We start from the raw sequence: 24,103 nt of genomic DNA, 5'->3' as shown, positions 1-24,103 counted from the left end.
AAAGCCCTCGCACAGAAACGAAGACTCAACACAGTCATAAATAAATAAATAAATAAATAAATAAATAAATAAATAAATAAAAGAACGTGAATTTCTTTAAAAAAAAACAAAAAAAAATCAAAAAGCAAACTGGGCTATTCATTTCAGTAACAGTCAAGTGGTCTTAGTTTGCATTCAATTTCAAAAAAAAAAAAATGGCACGTAATGCTCCCTTGTCTATGGATGTTACTGTATATTAATGAATAAGGAAATCAGTCCCATTTACATGTACCCCTTCCATTGTTTGAAATCATAGTATCATTCAGAACCTTTCTATCGTAACTGTTAGGGACGCTGCTGCTTCTTGGCTGGGGAGCCTAAGACAGGGCTGCTCAGTGAGGGGTTTGAAACTAGCAGTGCCAGCATCACCTGGGAGCTTGTTAGCATAAAAGGATCTCAGACCCCACTCCAGGTCTGCTCTATCAACACCTGTCTCCTCCGGTGACTTGTCTGCACTTTTATGTCTGAGAAGCACTGGTCAAGATCACAGTGTTTCTGAAACTTCCCTTTGAGTAAGAATTACTTGTGGTGCTTATACAACATATGCAGTTTCCAAGGGTCATCCCATAGCACTGATTCAGAGAGTCTGGGATCAGATATAATTTTGGTTAAACGAGATAATGAAATTAATGTGACGTAGATGAGGCCTGACACACAGAAGGCAAAGAACAAACTCTAAGCCCTCCTGTCATCACCACTACAAGTAGGGTTGCCAGATTTAGCAAATAAAGCCACATGATGCCCAGTTAAATTTGAATTTCAGGTAAACAAATAATTTATAAACATAAGTATATACCAAATATTGCATGAGACATACTTATATTAAAATATGATTTCTTTGTTATTTATCTCAAATTCAAATTTAACTGGCCATTCGGTATTTCATCTGGCAACCCTAACTACACTTGACTTCAGAATATCTGGGGCAGGGGAGTTGATGGTAGATACAACTGGAAAAATAGATTAGGCCCAGACTGTGGAGAGCTTGAATACCATTCTAAGGAGTTTAAATCAATCTATACTTAACATTTTTGAGCAGGGACATGATGTGACCCAAGCCCTCCACCCTCTACTCCTAGGAATGATCAGAAGACAAGGCAAGTGGGCTGCAGGGACAAGAATCTCCATCCCAAAGACCCTTTAGGAAGGGAGACCAGAGGATCGTAGTCATAGCTAGTGATCATGTCATGAAGAATAAAGAAGTTAAAATTCCAAAATCTTAAATTTATTTTGTATTAATTCTAAACTCTTAAATTATTTATTTATACCCTGCCCTGACCCATAAAAATAATTTAAACCAGCTACTTGACTCTTCTTTTTGAAGGAATAGCTGGTGCACAGCTGAGCCCTAGCCTTATTTACAGAGAGCTATTTGCAACTGGAGAGAAAAGATATCTAGTAACACAACAAAAGCCAAATTTCCAATGTCCTTCCAATGCCTACTCTTCCAGAACCCAGAATTTGGTTTCTGGACATTCCAAATACCTGGTGCAAAGCTCAGTTGTAAAATCAATCAATTCTCCTAATCACAGTCTATTTGCTCTTATTTCCCATAATTCTTTTTTTTAATTGAAGTATAGTTAATTTACAATGTTGTGTTAGTTTCAAGTGTATAGCAAAGTGATTCGGTTATACATATATATATATATTCTTTTCCAGATTTTTTCCATTATAGGTTATTACAAGATATTGAATATAGTTCCCTGTGCTATATAGTTGGTCCTTGTCATTTAGCTATTTTATATACAGTAGTTTGTATCTGTTAATCCCAAACACCTAATTTATCTCTCCCCTGGCCCCCCTAACCCCTTTGGTATCCATAAATTTGTTTTCCATGTCTGTGAGTCTATTTCTGTTTTGTAAATAAGTTAATTTGTATCTATTTTTAGATTCCACATATGAGTGATATCATATGACATTTGTCTTTCTCTCTCTGACTTACTTCACTTAATATGATACTCTCCAGGTCCATCCATATTGCTGCAAATGGCATTACTTCATTCTTTTTTATGGCCAACTAACACATAATTCTTAATAAGCCTCACTATCTAGCTTCCTAATCCACAGCACAGAAACATCAGGAGATGAATTAAAGACAGCTAAAATGGCAACAGCGACAGGGTAACAGAAAGGGGTAAGGAAAAAACAAAGTATAAAGAATAAAAATGAACATCCTAAATCATCAGGAAGCATTTAAATGATATATGATAAATTTAGATATCATATAAAACACTTTGATTTCCATTTAAAAAAACAGGCTTAAACACGAAGCGCTTTGATTTTTGAAGAGGTAAGCTTTGTACCAGGTATTTGGAATGTCCAGAAGAGGTAAGCTATTTTATTTACCAAAAATAAACACCTCACTTCTCAAAAAAGTTACATAAGTGAAGTGACACTTTTTAATCTAATAATTATTTATCTGACTCCAGGTGAACTAAAAATTGCCTCCAGAATGTTTTAGGTTTTGTTTCCCCTCTGATTTTTAAGTAGCCTAGTTGATCCACCCTAAATCCCTCCCTACATTCTTAAGTATTTCCCAGGAGGCTCAACAGAAATTCAGCAGTCCAGAATATTCTTACATGAGAGGCCATTATAGCCAACTTCATGCCAGAATTACTCAGGAATCCCTCAGGAAAAAAGCTACAGGGCGCAGCTGCTACTGACAAAGAATGGGGGGTCCATCAGGCCCTGATTCCTGTGAAACTGCAAGAAACATGGCAGGAAAAGCTGTTCTGTTATTGCATTTTTTAAAAAGTCTTTATTGAATTTGTTACAACATTGCTTCTTTTTTATGTTTTTCGGCTGCGAGGCATGTGGGATCTTAGCTCCCCGACCAGGGATCGAACCGGCACTCCCTGCATTGGGAGCGAAGTCTTAGCCACTGGACCGCCAGGGAAGTCCCTGTTATTGCATTTTTATCTGTATAGGACTCACGGCCAGTTCCAGCATCTCCTCAAACACAGGAGACAGGTGAACTCCATCTATCTCTAAGGATGACTGGGCATGCCTCCAAATGACTTCCTTCCTCCTGTTTTCTTTTTTTCCCTTTTTGCATTGTGTTAAAATTTATATAACATAAAATTTGCCATTTTAACTATGTTTAAGTGTACACCTCGGTGGCATTAATTACATTCACTATGCCATGCAGCCATCACCACCACCTATTTCCAAACTCTTTCATCACTCCAAACAGAAACTCTGTAAGCATTAACCATTATCTCCCCATTCCCCTCTCCTTGTAGTGCCTGGTAATTCCAATCTACTTCCTGTCTCTATGAATTTGCCGATTCTAGATAATTCATGTAAGTGGAATCACACAATCTTTTGTCCTTCTGTGACTGGCTTACTTCACCTAGCATGTTTTCAAGGTTCATCCATGTTGTAGCATGTATCAGAACTTAATTTTTTTTCTTTTTAAAATTTCTTTTTTGGCTTACTTTTTACTTGGTTTTTCTTATTTTATTTTTTCTTATTATCCAATTTCTTTATCCTCCTTCCTTCCAATTTTTGACGTCACTAACCACCACGCAGCTTCCTCCTGTCCATCCATTTCCCTCTTTAACAGAACAAGGGGGAGATGCTGACTCCACCTTAAGGTGGAATCTTCTTTACACGTTAGTTCAATCACTGTCAGGAAGCATCGGGCTGGAGCGACAGTAGCCTTGCTTTTCACAGAGAGTGTAACACAACGTGTTCTCATGGTCCACTTGAATCCCTAGGAGAAGATTTCTTCGTGTGGTAGAAGTATCTTTGCTACGCCCACCTGAATGAGCCTACAGAAGCCAAGGATGGTCCCCGAGTGCTGGGAGGAAGGTTCAAACAGAAGGCTACAGAGGTAAATTGGATTCTTGAATCCGGAGGTGAAAGCACCCTCCCCAGTCCTCTCCCAAATATGCCCCATGTCCTGCTCTCCCCCTCCTGACAATGGTACCACATCTCCCTGGAGGGGAGGAGAGCTCCCTTGGGTAGATTTGGTTTTATGTAGTCGTTGGGAAGGGTAAAAGGACCCTGTGCTAAAATCTTGCTTGGGAGCTTAAACTTGCCCTCTCACCATCGGTTCTCTCCTCTCTCTGATGGGCATGTTATGTTCATATTAACTGTGCCGTTATGTCACATGGTGTCAGCATTTTCGCAGAAAAGGGGGCACACAGATTTCATTCTCACTTTGGTTCACACAAGTCCCTCCCAAGGCCTAAGATAGTCTTGGTAATGATTTTACTTAAAACTACTTTTTCTCTTCTCTTTGGACATTGTAAATACCTAAATTTAAATACCAAAAGCTATCGGGAACATGATTTATTTTGTGTATTGATCTTTGGTAATTCAAACGCTACAGAAATATTCCTAAAATGCCTGTTTCTCTGAAACACAACAACAAATCTTTGTCTCTTAGAAGAAAGCTGTGCTCCAGCACTTACTTCAAAGCACCTTATTAACGTCCCACACGAGGCAGGGCAATTCCAACTTTCACATCTTCCCAACTTCACCAAGTGCACACTGAATGCTAAGCAGCCCCTTTAACTTCCCCTCTGCGAGCTTGAGCCTGTGCTAGGTACCTAAACAGAACTCCTCTCCCAGGCACTCACTGAGGGCGCTGTGGAGATGCCCTGCAAAAGTGCCCGTGGTGAGGCTCAGTCCTGCTCTCTGGGAGCGCTTCCCTGGGCCTCAGGAGAGAAGCTGCTCTCCTTCCCTCCCTCTCCACCATGTGGCTGGGCCGACGTGATGGTACAGATGGGCGCTGACCACTCTACCAAGCCCCAGCCTGGCCACAGTGCAGGGTGGGGGTGGGGGGTCTTACATGTGGGTGAGAACTCCCTCATCAGTGGCATAACTAGCAGCGTCCGTTGTCCTAAAGCAGAGCCTTCTCTCTCTTTCTTTTAATGGTAATTATATTGATGTCAGTTATTGAGGACAATGGTGCAAAGTTACCAGAGGAGACTGCGTGAACGCAAACCTGAGACAGGCAGACAAAGTGGGCAAAGCATGAAGCCCGTCACATGCTCGATTCCCCAACGCCCAAGGGCACCCCATCCTGTCCTCCACCCAAGGACCCTCCTTCAGGGGCTGAAGGGCGGCACGTCTTTGATATGCCCACTCCTCTAATTTTTGCTCTGCTCCTTGCCCTTGAGATGCCAGAAACACAGGTTAGTGTTGGAAGGAAAACCTAGCTATGATCAAGATCAGATGAGATCTGGAAATTCCACCCCCCCCAGCCCCCCGCCCCCAGCCCCCGTGTCCTGGGGCTCTGGGCCTCAGAGCTTCCCAGATCTCCACCCAGAGTCTCCGGAGCACCAGCCTGTCTCCAAAGGATGCAAAGAGGAGGCTATGCCTTCTCTCTCAGCTCAACACAGAGGGCAGGCTGGTGACTCTGCAGAAGCCAAGCACCTCCCAGTCCTGCTGAGCCAAACACAAGCCGCAGGTGGAAGGGACTCGATCACACTGTTGAAGGGGTTTCCACCCGAATCCTCTGAGAGAAACTTCCTGCTGTCAGATTTTGGAATGAGTGAAATAGGAACCTTAAGACAATGAAACCTATGATTGATGGAAGTTGTAAATGTCGTTTCCTGTTTGGTTTTTTTTCCAAAAAAATAAACCTCAGCAACTTCTGGGCCAGCAATACACACATGCTCCCTGGTTAGGAGTGGGACTGAAGCCCCCTGATTGAAGCATTTTTCATAGCCCTAAGTCCATTCTAGGTCCATTCTCTCCAATTCTATCGTTCTGAGGCATTAAAAGGCAGTCCCTCATTTCTCAACATTTCCCAAATATTTTAAGCTAGTTTGACAGTTTGACACGTGATGTGCTAAAATAAACCTCCTACTAATCTGATTGTGCTTAAAATCCAACAACTGTAACTGCTTATGTGAACGTTTATAGAGTTATATTTGCACTTTATTTTTTATTTTTTTAAATAAATTTATTTACTTATTTATTCTTTTGGCTGCGTTGGATCTTCGTTGCTGCTTGCGGGCTTTCTCTAGTTGTGGGGAGCAGGGGCTATTCTTCATTGCGGTGCGTGGGCTTCTCATTGCAGTGGCTTCTTTTTTATTCATTCATTCATTCATTCATTCATTCATTTACTTATTTACTTACTTATTTATTTTTGACTACGTTGGGTTTTTGTTGTTGCACACAGGTTTTCTCTAGTTGCCCCGAGTGGGTCTACTCTTCGTTATGGTGCGCGGGCTTCTCACTGTGGTGGCTTCTCTTGTTGTGGAGCACGGGCTTTAGGCGCATGGGCTTCGTGCTTGCAGCACGTGGGCTCAGTAGTTGTGGCTCGCGGGCTGTAGAGCACAGGCTCAGTAGTTGTGGCGCACGGGCTTAGTTGCTCCATGGTATGTGGGATCTTCCCAGACCAGGGCTCAAACCCGTGTCCCCTGCATTGGCAGGCGAATTCTTAATCACTGTGCCACCAGGGAAGTCCCTATATTTGCACTTTAGTTATACTTTCCCCTTGACCTTTTTTACTCTTTTGAATATTCTGAATCTGCCCTAAGTTCTTGGAGGGGTAAGACCATGGTTTCTTATCTCCCTTCTCCTTTGTATCTCCTGAGGTTCCTCACTACCCAATGTTGATCCCCAAGTAACAGAGCCTCCAGGCGCAAAAGGCACCTCTGTGTGACTGGGAAAACATGCTCATCTGGGTGGACGAATGACAAAAGGAACCTCTTTGGAGTAGAAGAATTAGAAAGTCAACCCTGCCTCCAGGCAGGTGGAAACAGCCCCAGCCTGGGTGAGTGGCTTGGTGAGTAGAGGAGGGCTGGATTCCAGCCCCTTCATCACCAGCCTGGTGTCTTTGTGCAGGTCACAACCTACACAACTGTACATGGCAGCCCCACAAAGTAAGCTGGCTATGGAAAGTACTTTCATTAGGATTTGCAACAGTTTTCTCAGCTGTCAGCTTCTCTTTTTCCAGACTCTGTCTTGAGAGTAAAAAAATAAATTTAATGGTAGAAATAAGCATATTCCAATATTGAGAAATATTTGCTCATTCCTAATATGCACAAGAAGACTGCATTTTTTTTCATTGTGGTAAAATATTCATAAAATTTATCATCTTCACCATCTTTAACAGAGAGATGTGAAAATAATTTAAGGAGCATTACATTTTATTTTTAAGCAAATTCCTTACATTTAAAAATTTTAATTAGAAGAAGCCATCGTTTGCCGATCATTTTGTATTTGATTACATACCTTAGTTTTGAAATTGAAGGTAAGAACTATACCCAAGGACCTCTTTTACTTTTCCTCTCACAACCTTAAAGATCAATAAGAAATTTCAAAGTGTAAGGTAAGAACGTCAGTTTGCAAATACGTGGGTTGGGAATACATACATCAGCAATTCATCAGACTAATGCTTCAAGATGAATGTAATCAAATCGTTTCCTACTCTATGAAGCATTCTGCAGAAAACTTAAGTCCTATAAAAGCCCTTGTTATGTGAGACTATTGAGACATTAGATTTCCCATGAAAAGATGCAGTTGCATCTTGGTGTTTAGAATTCAAACCTACAAGTCTGTATTATTTGTATTTGGCTTGATCCAGTTATTGGATGATTCACAGTTCTGATTGCCTTATTTAAACCAAAGTCCACAATTAACAGATTCCCTAATCCGATGACACATCACTAAGTTCTCCAGTGCCTTCACTGTGAGTGCCAGACTGAATTAGGATATGTAAAGCCAGTACTCCCAGTGGATCAGAATCCTCACCCAGGAATAATCTAGGACATAGCGATATAGGGACTCAGGATGCAAGAATCAGCCTTCAGGTTCAAAGCTGTATTGTGGGAAATCCCCCAGGGAACATCCGGGTGACAGAGGGCATGTACTATCACGCTTTCACAGTCCCAGAACATACTTATTGGCAAGTTTCAGGAATGCAACATGGAGTTTCTGTTCACTCCTCTCCTGTAGACTCCTTGGATGGAGGAATCTTTTCAGGTTACTTAGTCCAACTCCATTCGGATGTCAGAAACCTCTCTTTTCCCAGGAGCATGTGAAAGACCCAAGGGAATAAGACCCAGGAGTATGATGGCAATGAATTATTGAGTCTTCTTTTCCCATTTGGCAATAATGAATCAAAATAAGATTTTGTTAGTTTTGGTGGACAGGATGTTCTCTATGAGTCAATAATAAGCTTTTAATTCCAATTAGGATCACTATGACAGCAAGAGGCTAAACAGAGCCAGAGGGCGCACTCACAACAGAGATCAAACCTCCCTCCGAGATACAGAGGCAGATGTAGAGAACAATGGGATTGGGCAGGCTGCAGAGTTGCTGATCCTGAAACCTGCAGCGTACACTTTTAGGGTACAAAGCTACAGGTTTTAAGAGCACACCTAGATGCCAAATGATTGAAATCTTAGAATAAAGCTAAAAGAGGAAAAACTCTGCATCACTCTTTGTTATCAGCTTGGATATGCTGGTCCCCTGGCAGCACTGGGCAGGGGTGATACACACCTGGAAAGATGCTAAGTACACAGGGAGGAAGTCACTACACTCTGCTGGCAGTCTAGTGGTAAACAACAGTCAGTGGGACTTAAGAAAGGGGATCTCAGAAACGTGAAGCTTTTTTTCCCTCGCAAATACAGACATCTAGATATAAAGCAGCTAGAAATCCCAGCAAACTAGTTCTTCTTTTGTTAATAGCTAAAGGAATAAGGGACCATATGGAGGGATGGAGAAAGAAATTAGGTTTGAGTTCAAGTCATATCCATCCAGCCCATCCTTCAAGGAAACTACCCTTTCTATAAGTGGTAAATGAAAATTAAAGAGAGAGAGAGCGCAAGAGAGAGAGAATTCTGTATGTTCTGAGGAATTCCACATCATCCAAGTAAAAACTACAAAAAGAGGTTAAAAGACATGCTTAAGGCTTACCAGAGATCTTTTCTTCTGTTTTATTTACTATCGTATCTCTAGAGTTTAAAACAGTGCTTGTCACATAGTAGGTGATGTAAAAGACCCAAGGAAATAAGACCCAGTATATAATGGCAATAAATTATTGAGTCTTCTTTAATTTTAATTTTAATTATTTTTTTCAATAAGTTTTTGTTGAATGAACACTACAGCTGTCAATGGGAGATACAGGAATGCCAAAGAGTCTGACTTGAAATGACTGATAGTAAAATATTGAGTAAAGTGAAAATCACTGCTCCATTCCTAGTCAGAAATATATCCTAAACTCACAGAAATCTGTATTTATTCTAGAATTATTTAGAAATATTTTAAAAACTTTCAAGAGCTTCCAAAAATGAAAGAAAAAAGGTCAAGTAAAATTCCATTCATACATACAAATATACTCTTCTTAATGCTTTAAATGTTCTTGGTCTAGCTCTGCTTGCGCCCAATATGCCAATCAAATCTAGCCATTGTTGTAGATGTTTTAAAGGAAAACTAGTATTTCCTGCAGATGGGATATTTCTCTGGGAAACCCAGGTGATGACCCAAGTAGGCCTCCCAGGGTGATAGCTACTTCCTCCCAATCCTGGTCTGGACCTTGGTTCTACATGTTCAGAAACCAGACATGTCAGCACACCAAGGAGAGATCCATGTCTCAGAAGCAGACTCCCAATAGTCAACCTCACCAAAGACTGATGGAAAAAGCCCAGTTAATTACAAAAAAAAAACAAAAAACACACAGAATTGCCAAGAAGACTGGCATCCTTTGGGAAGCACATTCCTGATGGGCAAATTCTAGAGAGCTAAACTTGAAGTCTTCATGTTACTTTGGAGCATAGAGTTAGAACGAGAGGTCTTAGCTACAGGATTCATATCTTCACGAACTCTGGGCCAACACTGCCTAATGCAGCCTTCACTATGATAGGAATGCATGTAGCCCTCAAACCAGACAGGTTAAATCCTTTGATCAGGAGACCCCAACCCCAAGCAGCATTTAGAAGGGCATTGCCAACATCTGTATCTATGACTTTCCCTTTTGTGTTCCTCCATTACTGATGAATTCCCATTCAAAATAACACATTTTAATTTAGATATGTCTGTACCTTCAATGGGGTTGTAAAGTGTTAATGATCTTAGAGACTGTCATTCATTCATTCAACAAGTATTTGTTGAGATCCTACTATGTACCAGGCACTGATCTGGGCAGGGGGAATACAATAGTGAATAACAAAGACAAAACCCCCTGGTCCCAAGGGGCTTACATTCCTTCTCTTTAACTTCTGCTGCTCTGCCTCTTTAAGATGACTTTGCACTATGGGCTGATTGTATAGGTTAATTCTCCAAGGCAATCAAATCTCTCATTTGTGACTGCTGCCATTATGTGCTTCCTATAAATACAAAAAATAGGTGGTATCTTTTATTAGGGTTTTAGAAAAGGAAGAAAGATGTGTAAGTTCATCAGGTGATTATACTATTGGAGTCCAGAAACAAAAAGTGAATTTCTAGGTCATTGCTTGAGATACCAGAGTGGCATAGTCTTGCCAATAATTGAGAGCCTTGTATTCTTCCAGGAGTAAACCCAATCAAGAGGATTTTAAATAAAAATATTAGAGAACTGGAAAGGAGCGTGGGATTAGGAGTTGTTCTATATGTGTGTGTTCTATAGTCTGTCTCAGCCAATACCTAGCCACGGACTAGGCAAGTCACCCGAACTCCCTGGGTCTCCTACCCTCATCTTTAAGACAACAAGGTTTGCCTACATCACTAAGGCACCAACACCTGGAAGATACCATGATTTCCCCTGATAACAGGAACCAAGCCTTATTCGTCTCAGTTTCCTTACAGGGCCTTGGGCCATGCCCCATACATAATGACCACTCCATAAATACTGCTTTATCAAATACTGAACCTACTGTGATACCAGTGTGGCAGCTGAAGTCACTGATATTCCAGAAGATACATTTAAAAATTTTGTTGTTGCTGTTTGGCTATGGAATCCTTTATTCACATAAACTGCATAAGTAGGAGATGAATCTGAGTCTGCTCTGGTGATGCAGGTCCCATCACCACCCCCTCCCCTACTCCCATCTATCTCCAAAGAGGGCTACACAGAACCAAAGTGTCTAAATGAACATATACATCAAATTTAAAAGTGTCCCCATGCAGGTGAATTTATTTCTGGCTATCAGATATTTGGGGGCCAAAAGATTCTCCAATACCTTGCTAAACTGACAGGTACCTTCATTTGGCCACTTTCCACCTTCTGTTTAGCTGTGTTCTCCGTGGTTCGCCTCCCTCTTCAGACTCCCTCGTCTATCCTCTGGTCCTGACTACTCTCCTACCCATCAGAGCAACACCCTCCAAATGGACTTCATCAGTATCCCCATGTGCTCTGCCTTCTCTGTCTTCAATCTCAGTTGCCCATACCAACGCCCGCCCAGCCTCTCAAGCCCAACCCCTTGTATGTCATCCTCAATTCCCTACTTACTATCTCTCTCATTCACCAAATCTTGCCATGTCTCTTTTCGAAACATTTCCCAATTCTTACCCTGTTAACTGAGTTAGTTCAAGAGTCCACTATTTTTTGCCTGCGCTTTCTTGGTAGCCTCCTAACTGACTTTCATGCCTCTAACAGTTATTATAGCAACTATCATTTATTAGGGTTTTCTACATATTAGGTACTTTGCTAAAAGCTATACACACATTCTCTCATTTGATCCTCCCAATCTAATTGAGTATTCTTATTCCCGGTGTACAGATGTGAGGCACAGAGAAATGTCAATTACTTGCAAATCATCACACGTAAAGTTAAGTAGCAGAGACTTAGATTTCATGTCCATTTGACTTTATAAGACTCTTTCCCATCTAATTCACTTCCCACACTGCTGCCAGAGGTGGTTCTCTAAACCACAGGTCTGATGATGCCATCTTGCATACTACAGAATAAAACCCAAACCCCTTGTTTTGGTATTAAGGTCTTTCACAATTTGCCCACAACTTGACCTTGTCTGCCCCAACAGGATCTGCCTGTCATGGCGAACTCCCCACAATTCCCCACAAAGTTCAGATCCTTTGACAACTTTAACATCTTCCTGGAATGCCACTTTCCCTCTTTTCTGCCTGGTAAACTCTTATTTATTCCTCAAAACGCTATTTAAACATCACTTCCTAGATTAATTTTTTACCACTTCCCAAAGGAATTCCTCTGTGATTCTAGAGCATTGTACTCAATAACTCTGTCATGGAAAAAACATAATGTACTTACATTGATCTCTTCATAAGGTACTTGTCCCATTGGAAAAAAAAGTTCCTGGATGACACACATCACAATATACTCAGCAGAATATCTCCTGATGTACCTTGTCAGGTATCTGGCTCACAGTTGGTGCTCAACTAATACTTATTGAATGAAATGGCCTTGCTGTCTCCATTTTGCTTAACTCCTTTCACTTTTTAATCCTATAGTAATCTGGCTTTGTCCCAACTACACTACCAAAAATCATCCTGAAAATCACCAGGCCATGTGGAAATTAGGCATTATAGATGATAAATGATAGGAGAAACACTTAGAGGACGTCTAGTTATCATTTAGTTCAGGCTTAGCTCCCAGTATGTTCTGGTTTAGAATATATTATATTCCATCTATTTTGTACTAGTCAACACTTGGCCATGATAATGTTTTAATTCCTAAAAATTACTAAGCTTTGTGATCCCCATCCAGAAAGCAGGTAGACCAATAATGATTAGGCTCCCTGCTTCACTAGGTGGGTCTTAGGAGGAAACAGCCCCGCCTGAAGGAAGAGCGCAAGGAAAGCGCAGCCAGTGAGGCGCTGGCTGTGCTCTGATGGGCGAGAGCTGGGATGCGGCTGAGCCTGGTCTTGCCTTGAGGCTGATACCGCCACACATCCTTCCTGCCTGGGGCTTCCCTTAGAACCCAACCTGCCCCGCTCAACTACTCTTAGACAGGAACTAAGATGTGGTCAGAGAGGGCTCACTCACACAGCGTCAGCTGTGAGGCACAGCCCTGGGAGGGGAGAATGCTGGATGCCTGTGCGACCCTGTGACAGGGGCTGGGAGTCTGGAGGATGTACTGTCACTTCACTCGATACACAGACTCTTCCCTTAAAAAAACTTCCTAGCCTGGCACACTGTGTTTGTTTGAAGAACCATTAGTAGCAGCCAAAACCTTCTTAAAATGCCAGACCTGAGGAGCCTATTTCAATCGTTACTACAAGACTGGGCAGCACCTAAGAGTCGCACATCCCTTCCTCCTTCCAGCAACTTCCGGACCTCCTCTCTCTCCTGGATGCTTCTTTTCAGCCTCCTTCCTGACATTTTCCTCACCACCCACAAGTAGTATTTGGCAGGAAACCGCCCTCTCACTGGTTAAGGTCGTGGGCAGTTTCACCTTAAATGAGATGGCTCTCAAGATGCTTGGCACTTTAGCCCAAATGGGCAGTGGCCCATTGGGCGCTCTTCTTTGGTTGCCCCCCCCCCCGCCAAATCTCAAAGTGATAAGTCTAAAACGAAACCTTTCTTCTTTCTCCCTCATGCTAAAACCTATACACTGCATTACCTAACTTGATGAATTGCCTTCCTTTCATAAACTGCCCTCTTCCTCCCCGTTCCAAACTAACCAATGACCAGATCCTTGCTGACTCTACCCCTGGACCAGCTCTCCAATCCATACCTTCCTTCCACTGCCTTAGGTCTGTACCCCTTACGTGGTCTCCCAGCCTGAAGTCTCTTTATTTACACTTCTCTTCTGGTTATTGATACTTGCTTCCTTGTCCTGGTGGTGTGCAGACGTCTGTTGTTTCTCCATGCTAGACTATGACTTCCTTGGATACACAAACCCTCTTTTGTTTTTGTTTTTTGTCCTATTATCCCCTGTGGTAACATTGTGCTTTGCACATGATAAATTCTCAATAAACAGACTTTGGCAATAGAAAATGGATTATCTTAAAGGGATGGTACTTATTCCCCCAAAGGACAGCTCATTAGATAATTAATTAAATATTTGTTCTAACCTCTTCCCAGCCCGATTAACAATGTTACATAGGCACATACACCATATGCACAGACACATGCACACAAGGTATGCCCTTGACTACCTGGAAGTCAATTTTCTAGCAAACACAAGGAGAGGAGCTATCTCCCCAAAAATTAAAACATAAATTGGTTAGCATTTTTCATTCCTAATTTTCCTTGAGGGAAATGACACAATGCTTAGTGGCAAATGAGAAATTATTTTGCAAATTTATCTCCTCCCAAGGCTACCAAACATGGGTCATGCATCTTCCTCTCTTGCATTTTGATCCCATTGCTATGACTTAGTGTGGTAATTATATTACAAAACTATTATCCGATGAAATGAAAATGGCAAAACAATTTACATGCTTGTCTAAAAAAGACTCCATTAGAATGCGATTATAAGTGAAATTACAACAGCAAATTAATTGAAATGCGAGTCTGGAAGGCACAGTTATGAGACCATTAAAATGCTTCTGTGGAGGACTCACAATATGGAGTGAAACCACACATTCCTGGGGACACATTTTTAATTCACTAAAGCAGGCAACATTTACGAAGAGATGAAAATATCTGCGCTCCTATTGTTCCCCAGCATTATCTACACTTGTGCATGCCACCTGGGGGTGTGTAGCACCGTCAGGGTTTATGGGTTTATGGAACAGACTGACGGGAGCCCCACATGTGATACTGCACTTCCATTCAGCACAGAGAAGATAAAGGGCAAGCTCAGCTTAGATTTTTCTGAAATGCTTCCAATATAAAAGCTAGGATCATAACATGAAAAGTTTGCTATTCTAAATTTAAGCCTGCAAGTATTGAATATTTGTGTAGATGTATTTCTAACTATCTGTCTTCTTAAAACATTCTGCTGATATATTCCATTAGCAAAATCGTGATAAATATTTTGACTCCGAGGCTTACAGTGGGTAGACTTGCTCACCAAAGGAAAAAACAAAAAACAAAATACAGTGCTATGTATGAAACAGATATGCTGAAATGATCAATCTGACAAATAACTAAGGACCCTCCTCTGAACCATGATTTGCATTTTGATAGTTGAACACACAAATGAATCTACCAGCAAAAGCCATGCAATATACGTCCCCACTCCCTCCCCTTCACCCCTCCCGGCTTCTACAGATCCATCTCTTCCAGGTACGAAATTAAAGAAACAAATGTCTAAGTCAGACAGAGAAAGACAAGTATCACATGATATCACTTATATGCGGAATCTAAAAAATTAATACAGATGAACTTACTTACAAAACAGAAACTCACAGACTCACAGACATAGCAAACAAACTTACTGTCACCAAAGGAGAACGGGGGGAAAGGGATAAATTAGAAGTTTGGGATTAAAATATACACACTACTATATATAAAATAGATATAAAACAGGGACCTAATGTATAGCACAGGGAACTATACTCAATATTTTGTAATAACCTATAATGGAAAAGAATCTAAAAAAGATATATATGTATAACAATCATTTCGCTGTATACCTGCAACTAACACATTGTAAATCAACTATATTTCAATAAAAATTGTTTAAAAATAAAATTTTATAATGAATATTTAAAAATAAAAAAAGAAACAAATGCTAGGAGTGGATCATATAAGAGAAACAAGATGTAAATACTTGTCTCATGCATGATTCTCTCTCTTATGTTGTCATAGAGCAGGTGAGTAGATGACATTTAATTTTTTTTACACAGAAAAATTCTCAGCATCAATAATTATAACATTACTTAATAGAGTTACTAAACTACAAAAAGATTTGTATGCTTTGGTTTTTCAAACTTTAGTTTTAAAAAGTCCCTTGGAAATAGAGACACCAAGTATTCTTTCTTTCTTTCACAGACTCTGAAACACATAAAGGTTTAATATGCACATAAACATGTTCTCTGAGGTGAGCTGAGCAAAAGGGGTTTGAAAGGCCTCATGACTTAATGTACCAAGTGTTTGACGTGGACCTTAAGCTTTGGGGATAGTCCGCTGTGCGCGTGTTTCTTGGCCTTCTTATTTTCACTCCCATAGGCAAGTGGGAATGTTAACTACAGCTGTGTAACAATATGAACCTCGAGTGCATGGTAACTTTAAAACAAAAATCAAACCTGCTCTCTAGATATTTTATAGAGAGGTCATGTTATTTTAACACATATAATTTAAATATTAATATGATTCAAAATCGATTTTTAAGTCCTATGAGGAAAGAAAGTTTTTCCAGTGTAGGCAAAAAAGTACAAACCTGGAAAAGGAAAAAGTCACCTAGAGACAATTCTATAAATAAGGATAACTGAAAAAAACCAACAAGCAAACATACACATAGATTATAGAAAAAATAAAAATTGTAAAAATTGTCAGAGTCCTGAAATTATTTAAACCATAATGTTATAGATAAATTTGAAATTTGATATCACATTAGTCAGAGTTTTGTAGAATTAACCTCTGTATTTAGAAAACTGTCAGATAAGTTTCATATAATGGCTTTGGAAGTTAATAAAGGAGAAACTAATGCAACATTTGTAATAGTATAAGTTAAAATGTATTGCTCTAACTTACCTCAAAATGCATAAAAATAAAAGTGGGATTGATGGATAGATAGATAGATAGATAGATAGATAGATAGATAGATAGATAGATAGATGGCTAGGTGATAAAGAAAATACAGTAAATCTTAACTAGAGACTCTGGGTGGTGGGTATATATGGGCATCACTGTACCATTCTTTTGATTCCTTTGCATGTTTAAAATTTTTCAAATGTTGGAAAAAATGCAGGGCTCCACGTGAAAAGTATTTATTCTATTTGTTAACTGTCCTCAACAAATAAAGCAGTTTCAGAATGTGTCTCTCTGACATGATGCACTCACCTAGCCATCCGGATCCCGAATCTGGTATGCACAGGTCTGTCTCAGCGCTGGGCAAAACAAAGCCCACGACAAACACCTCCACGCCATCCGCCATCAGGGCCATGCCCAGGACAAAGAAAAGGGCCCACTGAAAGCGGCCGTGACCACACTCTTGGATTATCAGCTCATACTGCTGGGCTAGTTCTTCCTCGTCAGCTCTCCTCTCTGATTCCAGCTCCCGGCGGTCCTTGTACTCATCGCCCTTGGGCTGCCCCACTGCCACAATGCTGTCTTTCCCTTGGTTCATGTTGGGGATGCCCTGATACTCCCCTTCGTAGATTTCATCATCTTCATCGTGACCCTCAGTCGCTTCACTGGAGCCCTCATCATCATTGGCCTCCCCATTATAGGTTTCTCCCGGTGGGTAGTCATCATCATCTTCTTCCTCGTCTTGGAACCGACTGTAGGACCTCTGGGCGTATTCATCCTGGGCCCGGTCCACTGCTTGATTCACCTTCTTTACAGTCTGTTTCTTCACCTCTCTGGCAATGTCCTTGGCACCCTTCATCAGTGAAGTCCTATCCTTATAGGAGTCTTCCATCTTACCGCAACTGATGGCCAATGAGAAGATGGGAATTTTTCACAGACTCTGGTCAGTGGTTCAGTCCTGACAGCACCATCCACTTTGGGTTCAAAATGGAACTGCAAGAGAAGAAAAACCACAGAAGATATTTTTTATTTTTTTCCATGTCTTTTTCACCATCTAATTCTTGGTCTCTTTTCACTGGCCCCACAGACTAAGACACAGAATTCACTTTTCCTTTCTTTTGAGCACTCAGTTTGCTGGTTCTCTGCTCAAGTGAGATCAGAACTTGGAGTATTTAGGGTTTTTACTATTATTATTATTGTTTTTAAGGAACTCCGTCTCCTGGGTAAGTTTGCATAGAATGCACAAGCATTCCCCTGAAAATACAACGGAATATCTTACACCTTTATAAGTACATCCAACTTATTTCGAAAGTGCTAGAAAGACAGACCCTGATTGAGACAAGTAATATTGCTCACAGATATATACATATGCTGCAAAGGTAAACCCAGAATAATAGAAGAATCCTGTCTGACCTCATTTCCTCACAATGAAAAAACAAACAAACAAACAAAAAATAAGCATCACTATATACAATGCTATCAAATCATATACGGGCACACCTCATTTTACTGTGCTTTGCTTTATTGCACTTTGCAGATACTGTATCTTCAACAAGTTGAAGGTTTGTGGCAACCGAGGGTCAAGCAAATCTATTAGCACCATTTTTGCAACAATATTTGCTCACTTTGTTTCTCTGTCACATTTTGGAAATTCTTGTAATATTTCAAACTTTTTCCTTATTTGTCATGTGATCTGTGATCAGTGATCTTTGATGTTACTACTATGACTTGCTGAAGGCTCAAGCGATGTTTAGCATTTTTTAGAAATAAAGTATTTTTAAATTAAGGTATTGTCTATTTTTTTTAGATATAATGCTATTGCACATTAACCAACTACAGTATAGTATAAACATAACTTTTACAGCACTGGGAAACCAAAAAAATTTGTGTGACTTGCTTTATTGCAATATTCACTTTACCATGGTGGTCTGGAACCGAACCAGCAATATCTCTGAGTTATGCCTACAAATATTTATAAAATGCATTTCCTTTCTACCTTTATTGTATCTCCTTCCAGTAAATGATAACAGAGACTCACATGGCACCCAAAACTGACAATGAGTATTTTCCCCTAGTATGGCAGTCATATCTGTAGGAAATTGGAAGGGTTCATCAAATGATTTGACAGACATTTTTGATAATCACTGAATTAGAACATGTGACTTGTCCAGTGGGGATGTGCCCTTTCAGAAGCCACCCCCAGGCCAGCAAGGACAGGGAAGCCACTCCCTTCCCAACGCACCCTGTAAGAACCCCAGGCTTTGTCCCTACCTTCTTCATCTCTAGACACCCACTCTCCCAACACACACACACTCCCTGCCACCTTATCTGACTGCAGTTAGCTGCTGCCTTGGATACCAGAGTCAGCAGCCTCCCAGGACCCATCACTTGGTTTCCTTTCTCATGGACAGCCCCTTAGGTCTTGGCTCATTGAGGCTGACTTCTTTCACTTGTCCACTGAGCTGTCTGCTCTGGTGGCCCAAGTCAGCCAATATCAGGCCCACCTTGTACAGAAATGATATGAAGGTGAAAAAAATCATTCTCCCCCATCATTAATTCCCCAAGCCTTGTGCTGTAGCAGTATTCCAAATACTGATTCATATAATGGCCATTTCTACTTTGTTGTTTTGCATCCGGTGTAAAATACTTGGTGAGCGGCTATTACAAACGTACATTTAAACTGCTCTTCCAGACGTGACAGACAGACCCAGCAATAAAGACAAAAAGATGTTTGTTTGTAAATGGATTGGGCATCATTACCACTGGATACCTGCAAATGGCCAGTAGGCAAAACGGAAGCACGGCTCTGCTCAGGTCTGTGTTTTAGAAGAAGACAAAATGAAATGAAAATAAACATATGATTACAAGGCTTTTTTGCCAAATGTCTTAATGAAGGATGTTCCTGTTTGTTCTCCCTTTTCTTTCTATTTTGGAGAGCTGAGAGGCAGGGGAAGAGAGAGATGGGAGGATCCACATGGAGAGTAAGATGGGAAGGCAGTGAGAAACGAGGTTGAGGATGGAACACTCAGAAAGGTAAGGGGGAGGCAGGAAAAGAGAGAAGAAGGGAGGATGACGATAGATGATGTTGGCGATGGAGAGATGTCTCCTACTTTAAAAATGAAAGGCAAAATTAAAAGATTTCACACAACAAATAAAGCCAACTGGTCTACCATTCATAAATGGACGATTAAATCAGACACAGCATATCAGCTGCTTCCTGGGCACCATGGCAGCAAAAAACACCATTAAAGGAAAAGACTGGTGAGTGTGAAAGCAGAGCCTGACCCCTGTAACACACCATCTACAATCAGCATGCTGGTTAGCAACGGGAAGTTTCCTCAATTGCTTTTTCTAATAAACAGCAAAGAAATTGACTGCATTTGGCTTTCCTGCTTTTGTTCCCAGGCACAAATATTCTCATCACAGGCTTTAAGGGGCTCTCACCCACCAAAAGGTCCTGGTATGGGAGCCACGTCGATGACAGAAAACAGGCATGGTGTCCTGAAAGTCATGATTGTGACAAGAAAATGTATAATTCTAACTCCCTAAGGAATCTAATCACATGAGTAATGAAAAGACATTTTAAAAAATTTTACAATTAAACATTTTGGTTTTGAAAAAGAGAAAAAAACACTTCTTGTAAAACTGTTTTTGACTCTGAGGTTAAAACAAAGCTGGTGTGTATGTAAGTTCTCTTTGGGACTCTGGGCTCCTCAGCCAAAAATCGAGGCTCCAGTTGATTTTTGGATCCTTGATGGAAGAGATTAGGTCTTACAGTTTGTAGTCTCACTAAAGTAAAGCAGATTTTTCAGTGCTTTTGCATTAAAACGGGCAATTAGGAATACTTATTCAAAACGTAGGTTTAAATCCAGATGTTTGTAGATGTCGCCATTGGAGGAAGACTCGGGGAAGGGCAGGATCAGGGGGTCTCTCTGTGTTATTTCTTAGGACTTCATGTGAATCTGCAATGGCCCCAAAATAAAATGTTAAACCGGAAAATAAGTTTCTACTACCTATACCTGGAAAATGTGCAAGATGTTTGGCCAGTGGGCAGATTACTCAGGGGGAGAGTTATCTATGACTATTACTCTCTCTGGTAAATGGAAAAATGCAAAAAGCTGGGCTCATTCCAAAGGTCACCAGGAAGATGGCAGCCTGGGATCTGTGCTGGAAGGCCAGGCCTGCCTTAAAGCAGCAGTTCTCAGGTGCGGCCTGCACACCAGGGGTGGCCTAAGGGACGTCCATGAGCAGCTGCTTATCACATCATCAATGTCTGCAAACAATATACCTCCGTTTCAGGGTGAATCACCCAGTTACACCACATATATGTGCCAGGTACCGTTTTAATGAAAAATGGTTGATTTAGTGCTTACTCTATGCCAAGAATTGTGATAAGAATTTTACAGTAAGTGCCCTACATAGGAACCTTCAAGTTGCGAACTGTCAAAAGATGAGAACGTGTGTTTGCACTTCCAATCACGTAAGTTAGTTCGTCTATCTGGCATACATTGTCACGTGCATGCATCCTCTACAAGTGGCTGTGCTTTTGTGTACTTTACTATACAGTACTGTATATAGTATGATAGTACAGTATCTTTATATCAAGCCCAGGATGTTCAGAGGCAAGGGTAAAAGCAGAGGAGATGTAGTTGGTACTGCTAAGAAGCGCCAAGAGATAACAATGGAAACAAAAGTGAAAATAATTGAGAGAGTGGAGCGAGGTGAAAAGATGCTAGACGTCGCTCGTTCTTATAACATGAACTGTTCAACCATCGGCATTTTTCTAAAGAACAAGGACAAGATCATGGAAACGTGAAGTCTGCTGTGCCAATGATGTCGACAGTAATATTGAAAAAGCGTGGAAAAATGATGGAGGAGATGGAGAAACTTCTCAGTGTGTGAATGAAGAATCAGCATCAGCATCAAGTCCTGCTCAGCTTAATGCTGATTCAAGAAAAAGCTAAAAGCCATTATGAAGACTTGAAAAAGAAACACAGTGAAGAATCAGAGGGCATGTCTTTTAATGCCATCCATGGCTGGTTTTATGCGTTCAAGGCTAAAGCCAACCTTCACAATGTAAAAGTAAGTGGCGAGGCAGCAAGTGCAGATACGGTAGCAGCCCGTGAATTTCCTGAAACGCTTCGAGAAATTATTGGTGAAGGCACGTATTTACCTGAGCAGGTTTTTAATATGGATGAGACAGGGCTGTACTGGAAGAGGATGCCAGACCAAAGTTACAACAGTAAGGAGAAAAAGTTGATGCCAGGCTATAAAGCAGCAAAGGATAGGCTAACTGTGGTTTGGTGGCAATGCTTCCGGCGATATGAAGCTGAAGCCTCTCTTACTTTATCATTCAGAGAACCCAACAGCCCTTAAAAACATAGCCAAGAGAGCCAAACACTCTTCCTTGTGTCTGTGTGGAAGAGTAACCCCAAAGCCTGGGTTACACAGGCCATTTTCCAGGACTGGTTTTTCCACCACTTTATCCTGGAGGTAGAGAAATATTGCTTGGAGAAGGACATCCCATTCAATATTCTTTTGCTGCTCGACAATACTCTGGGCCACCCCCCATTTATGGACGACTTTCATCCCAAGGTCAAAGTAGTGCATCTGCCATCAAATACTACGTCGCCCATCCAACCTATGGACCAGGGAGTTATAGCGACTTTTAAGAAATATTATTTACGTCACGCTTTTCATCAGGAAGTAAAGGAGAGTGATGAATCAGGAACAACCTTGAGACAATTTTGGAAGGACTATAACATTGACAAGGCCATAAAAAACACTGACTTTGCTTGACGTGAGGTTACAGCCATCACCATGGGGTTTGGAAGAACCTCTGCCCACAGTTTGTTCACGATTTTCGTGGGTTTGAGAAGGTGGATGAGGAGTCCAAAGAGGTCTTCAGCAACTTAGTGACCCTCATCAAGAAGCTGGAGCTAGATCTGCAAGAGGATGACTTCACTGAACTCCTTGCTGTGGAATTAGAGGCCCAGAGAAAGGACGAAGAGAGACAAGAGGAAGACGAAGTAACTGAAGAACCAAAGAGATTCATGATGTAGGAAATGGCAAGGCGATTTCTTTATTTGAGGAGGCACTGTTAGTTTTTGAGGCACAGGACCCGAACGTAGAACAGTACACTAAGGTTGCAGCAGCCGTTCAGAATGTAATCCAGTGCTACTGTGTCATCTGTGATGAGAAAAAAAGAGCTACTACCCAGACATCACTGGATCATTTTTTCAAGAGGGTAGATAGAATTGAATCCAGCAAGGAACCAGAACCTGTGCCATCAACATCAGGTGTGGGTGAAATTGCAGCTTGCCCTCCGTCTCCTATTGTTGACGATCCTTCATCTCTACCATCTCCCACCTCCTCTCCCTCCTCCACTCTGTAACTCTTCTTGCCTGTTCACTCAGTGCCAGCCCCTGTATGCCAGCTGCTGTCCTGTACTATACTTTTCAAAGTACTGTTCTGTAAGATTAAAAATGTTTTCTGTATTTTTTGTGTTTGTTTTTTTATGTATTATTTGTGTGAAAAGTATTGTAAACCTACAGTACTATCTAGCCGATTGTGTTAGTTGGGTACCTAGGCTAACTTTGTTGGACTTATGAACAAACTGGATTTATGAAGGCGCTCTCAGAACGGAACTCGTTCATATGTAGGGGACTTACTGTATATACATTCTTTTATTCTTTTATTTAATTCTTACTCAATCCCACAAAATAGACATTATAGTGTCCATTTTACAGGTGAGAAAATTAAGGCTTAGTGAAATTAAATAACTAGCCCAAGGTCACAAAGCTTGTCAGAGGTGATGCTGGCACTCAAGCTCAATGGTCTGACCCCACAGGCTTGCCCTTCTCCCCATCTGCTTCACACAGTGTGCTCCCTGAGGTCTTAATAAATGCAGTCGCATTCTTCCTAGTCATTACTGTTCATTCTGGTAACTTGTCTTTCCTATACACAAATGGTTTTATAGCCTCTTGGCTAAATCGTGATATAGGTTCTGAAACAAGAATTACCGTGATATCTTTCATCAGCGATGGGCTTTACGTGGATAGTAATTCCAAAATATGGTCTTGTTTGTTCAGATAAACTAGCCCAAGATGTTGGCTATACTTCAAAAGATAAGAGAGTCATGTTAAATAAGATGTCCGGAGCCAGGAAGGCAGGAATGAAGCTCTAACCTCCAGGGAAACACATGCTGCCCCTTCTTTATTCTCATCAGCGTGCTTCTCCACGAAACAAGGAAAACGATATACTTTACAGTGTGCTGAGGGTTAGATGAGTTGGTGTTTTTACTGTGCTCAGGACAGAAGTCGATGTATATTAAGTACTTTTAATTTGGGTTCCCCAGAAGCAGAGTCTGTGAGGAGGAGTCAGGTGTGAATCGTTTATTACAGAAGAACTGGTAAGGGAGTGGGCGAAGCCATTGGGGGTGCAGGCAAGGGTGGGAGACGATCAACATAGGATCACAATTTTAGGCAGTATGCTGTGGGGCAAGCTTCAGGCTGATTCTGCAGAGCAAGTCAGGAATGGAAGTTATGCCTGAGTTATTCCCACTCAA

At 41.1% G+C, this 24,103-nt stretch overlaps 1 protein-coding gene across 1 annotated transcript in view; it reads right to left on the bottom strand.

Annotated features, from left to right (window-relative positions):
• Window positions 1-24,103, bottom strand: part of SV2C (synaptic vesicle glycoprotein 2C) — a 247,845-nt gene that overhangs the window by 169,790 nt on the left and 53,952 nt on the right. The window contains exon 2 of the mRNA XM_068533498.1: window positions 16,849-17,529. Coding sequence (XP_068389599.1) covers window positions 16,849-17,428 — 580 coding nt within the window. The 5' untranslated portion in view covers window positions 17,429-17,529. The remainder of the gene's footprint in view (window positions 1-16,848; window positions 17,530-24,103) is intronic.

Source organism: Eschrichtius robustus, chromosome 2, assembly GCF_028021215.1.
Source record: "Eschrichtius robustus isolate mEscRob2 chromosome 2, mEscRob2.pri, whole genome shotgun sequence".
NCBI lineage: Eukaryota > Metazoa > Chordata > Mammalia > Artiodactyla > Eschrichtiidae > Eschrichtius > Eschrichtius robustus.
This window is presented reverse-complemented; position numbering and strand designations above follow the sequence as displayed.